Source organism: Mizuhopecten yessoensis, unplaced genomic scaffold (genome assembly GCF_002113885.1).
Source record: "Mizuhopecten yessoensis strain PY_sf001 unplaced genomic scaffold, ASM211388v2 scaffold716169, whole genome shotgun sequence".
In the NCBI taxonomy this organism is placed as follows: Eukaryota; Metazoa; Mollusca; class Bivalvia; order Pectinida; family Pectinidae; genus Mizuhopecten; species Mizuhopecten yessoensis.
Genome location: NW_018479982.1, coordinates 130167 through 137660, shown reverse-complemented (window position 1 = coordinate 137660; position 7494 = coordinate 130167). Strand labels below are relative to the sequence as shown.

Genomic DNA, 7494 nt, shown 5'->3' with positions numbered 1-7494 from the left:
CGAATAGGAATGTACAAACACACGTGTACCCTTACTCGCTAATGTAAACTCGTCCAAGACCAGTCCAAGAATTGTTTACATTGCGACAGAAAAAAAGGCTTTTGGAAGAACATTGCACGTATTTGGTTTATCGGGTAAAGAGTTGATTAAATTTGGTCTTTTCCGGCCATTTAATGCTTTCTAATATAATAGTGAAAAGTATGTTTTACCTTTCGGTGCTGAGAGTTGCAATCGGCCTCAACTACCAGCACATCGGACCGGATATGTTTGATAACACCATGCAAAGCCATTGAACAAATACATAATAGTTCAAGAAGCAGTTAGTTTAAAAAACACACGAGAAGAAAGACAATTACAATATAAGGTACCTTTTATTGGAAACTACGTTCGTATAAAAATGTTTATATACAATTGTAAAACTATCGGTTACACAAAGTTTGTGATCTACATGAAATTAGACTACAGGTAAAAATGGCGAGGTATTTATAGGTGTGGGACATATGATAGGTATATACAGGACACTAAAATCACATTTACACACTAGGTCTGATGAGAAAGGATAGCACCTATTAGTTACGTAACGCGAGCCGTACACACTCTTCTATTTATAAATCAAAATGTCGGTAAATGTTCTTAACAGTCGTCGAAATTTGCTCAAATTCGGCCTTCGAAATCTTAGTACGAAAATATCAAAATTCACGAAACAGTACAAAGATAGCCTTTGGCGGATTTTGTTCAGTTCATTCGATCAACTTCCGGTTCCTGTTATAACTAGCTAGACTTGTATCTCTGCGATGTCGTCACCGGCACCATCTGTGGATCCGTCGATTACGCCTCTTTTATAAATTTCAGCGGTGCCATCAGCAGATCCTTCAGTGGCGCCATCTGTCGATCCTTCCGTGGCGCCCTCTGTAATTTTTGGCGTTGTCCCTCGGCCTATGTAATCCAAGAGGATAGCGAAGAACTTGTTGGTGTCGGCAATGGCACCGAGAGATGCACGAAGTCAGTGCAGGTTGCCGTTGGATACGGTCTTGACCCTGATGCTCTCGCCGCTAACGTTGTGATACTGATCCTTCCTCATCTGTTCTTTGGATATCTGCAACATTAATACTGGAATGTAGAAAGGGGATTAGTAAATAGCTCAAGCGGATAAACATGCAGCAAACAGCAAAATAAAACATGATTTCAATAACATCGGTTGAATTTGCACATATTAAAGGAGCTAAAACTTCCTAAACTAGAAAAGGGTTGATTCGTCGTTAACCAATTAAGATGTATGTTTTTAACTTTTCACGCACAAACAGCTCAAATGGTAAACCCCAACTTATTTTTAAAAAGAATAATTGTGTTATACCCAATAGGTGGTGGAACGTGCATGTGTCCCTCTCGGTAAGACGAGTCTAATCCGTTAATATATTGTTTAAAATCAAACTTGCAGGGCGGGAAATAGGGTTCGTGCTTGCCCTAGAACATACAGGATATGAGGATGTTATAAACCTATTGCCGATTCTAGAAATGTGCGACTGATATTTCAATGAATCTCCTGAAGTGTCTTCTTCTATAATCAATACGGTCGGAGATGTAGAAGAAATTTGTTTGTGACAAACAAAATTTGATACAAGATAATACGTCGTTTTTTCTGGTTTGTAATAAAAAGGAAAACTTGTACCCTGTTTTGCGGTAAAAAGCGTGCTTCACTTTGATACATTTGAAATAGAAATGGAAAAAAGAGTACTAACCTCATCTTTCATCGATGAACTCCTCTTTTTCTTGTAGATACACACTCCAATGACAGCAATGATTACGACGAGGACGACGATACCGCCGACTCCGAGGGCGACGCTGGCCTCGAGTGGGAGAGGACAGAGGTTGGTACCGTCCCCACAGTGATCGTACCCGGAACACCTCAGGTTGTTGTTGATACAGCGGCCATTGTAACATTGGGTCTCGCCTCCCTGACAGGGTCCTGATGGCAAAACGAGGCAGATTGTTTAACAAGTTACATAATAGTAAAAAACAAACAAATAGTATCTGAAGCCATCAGAAAGTAGTATAACTGATTAGGGGAAGCTTTTGATTAAATTCTTTACGTTATGCATGAGGTAATAAAGTTAATTTTGGAATTTCTTTTTGGCTCACTCCGTTAGTGGGCAACTCTTTATGTCACGTCATTTCATTAATTTAAAATATCTGAGAAATTATTCATTATTGTATTTTATATCGGTCAAACTTTGGTGTTTAGTTTTCATTTTCATTTTTTTTTTGAGAATTGAGAAACATATCTGCTATTCAAACTATTCCAAATCATGAAGTCAGAGGTACAGGGAGTATTTTCACAATAACTTACCTCGCCTGAAGGCGCTGATGAGAAGTTCGAATCCCCTCCTGTTGACGATCTGAGATCGGCTCTGGAACTGAACAGTGAGGTAACCGAGGCGGGTCTCGTATGACCGGGTCAACATCATATTGCTGTTACCACATATGGTCTGGGGTAGGCCTGCAAGTTTACAAAGGGGCAGACAAGGTCACAACAAGATCGAGAGTCGTATTACGGTTAATACAAATAAAAATCTTTGTAATTGGAAGACGGTTTAAGCTAATTAGCTGATTGTCGTTTTGGATGTAGGATGAACATGAAAGATATGTGTAATTTACCTGCTCGGTATGAATTACTATTTTCAAGTGATGTGACAATACCCTTCTATATCCCTTCTATGGAAATTTAACTAGTAGGTCTGTCATATCCATGCAGTTTATTATTGAAATAATGACGCCATCTTGTTACACAATATGTAATTATTGTAAATATATTACGCTGAAATCCACAACTAAAAGTTTCAAATTACCTTGGACGAACTGTGCTTGACCACTCCTTCCATCGTACATCCTAACGAAGTCGGTCGTACACTGACCAGTGGGGCCAGATTCTACGTCAAGGTCACGGAAGGTCACTGAGATGTCCTTTCCAAGAGGGGGTTCGATAGCAACCACACAGTCCTGATTAGGACGGTGGGTCGGGTTCCGGGACAACCGCAGGATGATCGAATCTTCATTCCGTGTCATCATGTTGATCGATGCTCCGCATCCTTCCTCCATGTAATCTACACACAGAAGGCAATAGTTGATATAGTACATCAAACTCAATAGATTTAAAATTATGATTGTCTGCATTCTTGTGTTAATGGTCAAGTATGGTACTGGTAAAATGGAGAAATATATCCAAATTTTTATATTCTGCAATTCTAAATATATACTATCAAAGGCATATCCTTTTTCAAGTTGTTCTTTCTTTCTATTATTATCATTCTAGTGTTAAGAAAATGTTATATTTAACTAAAACTTTCAATTATTTAAATGTATTAATTTGATCTATTAATACTGCGGATTAAATTGTACATGAACATTGTGTGGTTTCAAACAGTTTCTAGGATTTCGAAAGAGAAAAAAAAACCATGAATGCAATTACATTATTTCATGATGAACAGAATTATGTATATGATATTGTCCTTAATGGAATGTTTCCCCCGACCAACCCGTGGACAGTATTCTGACACATCAGGCTACATCATATTATATTGATATACACTTCCCACAACATTCTACCTAATCAATCGATACCATATGACTTGGGTGATTGATGGCGTTATGACGTATCCGTTATTTTTTTCATGATGAGTTATGTGGTCAATCACCCATTTATAATACCGTAATACACAAGGTATTGGAGTGCGCAAAACTGCATCTTCGAAACATAACGGTTCCGCTCTCGAAATACGTTTAGGGAAGTTATGTGTACCCAGAGCTTAACCCTTGGATTTCGAAGGTGGTAGTGCTGTTTAACCTAACTAGTAATGAAATCACTAGCACTAGCAATGGACTATTATGATCGACAATGAAAAAATATACTTATTTTCCAAAAATTAACTTTTGATTTAAGATAAATAATCTAACTATTGAAAATATTGGTTTTTTCTCAGAATATATAAATATTGGAATAAATATATTTAACGTATAAATTGCGAAACACTGCATGTTCAACAGAAAACAGTTTGGTATGCGCATTCACAATAACAGAACACTGATTTTGACTGAATTCATATAAAAGTGCTTGCATAGAATATTACAGCCCTGGATATACCCTGTGTCTTAAGTAATACTTTTTGGTAGAACAGCGCAGCGCGCTAAAAGAAAATATGCCCTTAAAATGTTGCGTGAAAAAAGTGCTGTTTGGCTTGCGCTCTGTCATTTTCAAATCCAAATCCTACTGAAACACTGTCTATCAACTATACGGATTATAAAGGTAGCAGAAGAAATAAGCGTCAACTAAATAATAAGCTAAAACTGGAAAGTTAAATTGTGAAACCATTTTTCACGAACAAAATCTTTAAGTAGATTTTGATAGAACAAAATGTTGAGGCATACTTACATGTTTGCAAAGCTGATGTATAGGCAAGCATCCACGCCAAAATACAGACGATCGCTAAAGTTTCCATCTTTTCAGTATCTGGTGACTTGATTTGTTCGAAAGGTGAAGTTAGTCCTGTGAGAGGTGAACTGTGAATACTTTCCCTTCAGTGTCCGGCCCCTATATACCCAGGGAGGGGCGGTGACGGGTGACAGCCATGGCGGCCCCTCATCCATCAAACCCTGTCAGGGTAGACAACTTAGTATGATAGCCTACGATGATCAGCCCCGTATCCACGTGAAGAATTTAATTGAGTAGGCTAAAATACCTGTCAGATAGAAAATGACTCTGTATGATATGGCCCTGGGGCCGAGAAAATATGTATATTGGTATAGTAAACATATCATTTACATGGTCAATGGTTGAAGTCAGCTGGTCTGAAAACGGAAGTTGAATGAAAATACGCGGAACAAGCAATGCATATTGCCCCGGGGATTGTATTGTACCATCGATATTTGACTATCTTTTTATTTCTTTTTAAACATATTCCTGAAGATTAGCCGATTACATACTGATAATATCTTTTAATAAATAATCAAAGAGAAATCCCGAAATGTGGATTCGTATTGGTATAATGTTTACAGGTTTAGCATGCAATCAGAAAGACTGTTATGCACGTCCCTAATTAGGATTTGTCTTTACTTATTTAGTAAGTTACACTAAATTCTTATTATTATCAAATTCTATGATTATTCCAATCATACGTTCTCTATGTGTGTAGGTGTGTGAGATAGGAAATGCCATAGTAATGTTTCATTCACATCCAGCAGTACAGTTTACTACGACATCGTATGTGACTCCTACACAAAAATAACTTGCCCATGATAGCCTTGTCTTAATGGGTCAAAAAGCATGCTTATCAATGGTGTGTAATTAGGTCAAAGTAAATACCTTTAATATCAATGGTGTGTAATTAGGTCAAAGTAAATAACTTATCAATGGCGTGTAATTAGGTCAAAGTAAATTCCTTTAATATCAAGGGTGTGTAATTAGGTCAAAGTAAATAACTTATCAATGGTGTGTAATGAGGTCAAAGTAAATAACGTATCAATGGTGTGTAATTAGGTCAAAGTAAATAACTTATCAATGGTGTGTAATTAGGTCAAAGTAAATAACTTATCAATAGTGTGTAATTAGGTCAAAGTAAATACCTTATCAATGGTGTATAAGTAGGTCAAAGTAAATACCTTATCAATGGTGTGTAATTAGGTCTAAGTAAATACCTTATCAATGGTGTGTAATTAGGTCAAAGTAAATAACTTATCAATGACGACTCTGTAGAATTTGTCAGCTTATCAATTATTATCATTGGTTCAAACCGTATTTATTAAAGTAATGTATTAAAGTAAATACATGGCATGAATCACATAGGCAAACATAATGAGGAAAAAAGTATTGTGTACTTATATAAACCCTTCTCATCCTTCTAACAGACTAGTGGCCTTATAGATTACTATCAATTGATAATACTTCAATGCTTATCCTTATAATTAGGTCAGCTGGTCAATTAGTACCCTTATTATTAGGTCAACTGGTCAATGATGACCCTGTCTAATTAAGGTAATTAGTCACCGGTGACCCTGTCTAATATTAGGTCAAAGTTATGACCCTTATACCAGGGGTGATATGTCCTAGTGTATTTTTATCAGATCTCCCTCTTTAATTGTCTTAATGGTGACAGGCACACATGAAATGGAGTCGGTATACGTTTATGTGACCTTAAAAACCGGCTCAATATTGACTCAAAATTTAATCCACAAAATGATAATGTTTTTTCGTATCTACAGCAAAACACGTCCTTCATCTGCTACTGTCCTGTGGCAATAAAAACGAAAGTTGATTAAAATCTATAGGCATTTAGGAGTGATATTTTGGTGTAAAAGTAAAATAACTTCAGCATATTTCAGGAATTCAAAAACATGCATAAAATCAAATCAAAACAAAAACACCAGTTCTACGAAAGCTAAACTTTCTGTCAAATAGAAAGAACTCAGTATATAAAGTGTGTGTGTTGTCTGTATTGGAATATGCGTCAAAGTGAATGGTTTCTCTCTGTCAGATTTTACTGAACTTGAGTTGTACCTAAACTAACCAGAATTGATATTGATTTGTCTTCCTTTTTTCAAGTAAACAGTCTATGTATCAAGAGTCATGGCTTGAACCAGCAACCAAGTGCGTGCGTTGTTAAAGATATATTGAGGCTGTAGGGCATTCCGTATGCAGTGTTCACGTTTATTCTCAGGTAAATGTTAAAATGGATATACTACTACCAAATGAGAACTTTACAACGTCAATATGTGTTTGGCAGTGTCTCTCGTTTTTTGCAATATTACACTCAATGGTCAATTTTGTGGTTCTCCAAACATAACTGACAATGGAAACCAAAATCGTACCTTAATTAATATAATAACATATCTTAATGAACTATCTGTAATATCAATTGTGACCTTTCCTCCTTCTTTTCCGACAGCCTTTGTCTCTCTAGTCCCCCATTGCCAACGGTATTTGTTGAATGGACACTGAGAATATACAAAACAAAACAACTGGAAAATTGAGTTCCTGGAGAACGGCAGCATCTGTAGCAGATTCTGAGTATTCAGTAACAGAAACAATAGACTTACAAAAATAAATCACACCAAACTATGGAGCTCGTTAAGGGCCATGACAATACATATACTATTTCATTTCAATGTCCCATTGTGGGCTCCGTACAAAGTTGTTTTCACATGCTAACTGGTACTTTTTTGTGTATCTTAATTTACAAAGATTTGAGTATGACATTATACATGAATTAAACTGGATGTCAGTCGATGTTAACTCCTGTTCCACACGCGTTGTAACAATGGCACTTGTCCCTAACAGCACCTCACGACCATGTCTACATACCAAGGTCATTACAGATACGGTAAGTCAAGGTCGTCGGTGATTAGGCTAACCACAGGTATGAGACAAGGTATGTGTCAGTGTGTCAGGTCAGTGACGACGTCACTAATCACCAAATACCCGGGTAAACAGTCTGGTATAATTGA

The 7494-nt window shown here is 36.8% G+C and overlaps 1 protein-coding gene across 2 annotated transcripts; it reads right to left on the bottom strand.

Annotated features, from left to right (window-relative positions):
* Window positions 1-356: 356 nt before the first annotated feature.
* On the bottom strand, window positions 357-4553 carry LOC110441929 (neuropilin and tolloid-like protein 1). 2 transcript variants are annotated; one of them, XM_021485240.1, is made up of 5 exons: window positions 4427-4553; window positions 2847-3101; window positions 2348-2497; window positions 1740-1966; window positions 357-1096 (listed from the first exon to the last, which is right to left on the bottom strand). In XM_021485240.1, exons 1-5 carry the CDS (start codon window positions 4491-4493, stop codon window positions 1004-1006), a joined length of 792 nt encoding a protein of 263 aa, XP_021340915.1. In that variant the 5' UTR covers window positions 4494-4553; the 3' UTR covers window positions 357-1003. The 2 variants fall into 2 exon arrangements, with proteins under 2 accessions (XP_021340915.1, XP_021340916.1); XM_021485241.1 differs by having other exon boundaries at window positions 1009-1110.
* Between the last annotated feature and the right edge of the window lie 2941 nt (window positions 4554-7494).

Excerpts from the sequence above, each read along its gene's own strand:
- LOC110441929 (XM_021485240.1), bottom strand. The coding sequence starts at position 4,493 with ATGGAAACTTTAGCGATCGTCTGTATTTTGGCGTGGATGCTTGCCTAT. Across the intron at positions 2,498-2,846 it reads TCAAGCACAGTTCGTCCAAG|GCCTACCCCAGACCATATGT; the intron begins GTAATTTGAAAC and ends GTAAACTTGCAG. Across the intron at positions 1,967-2,347 it reads CATCAGCGCCTTCAGGCGAG|GACCCTGTCAGGGAGGCGAG; the intron begins GTAAGTTATTGT and ends TTTTGCCATCAG.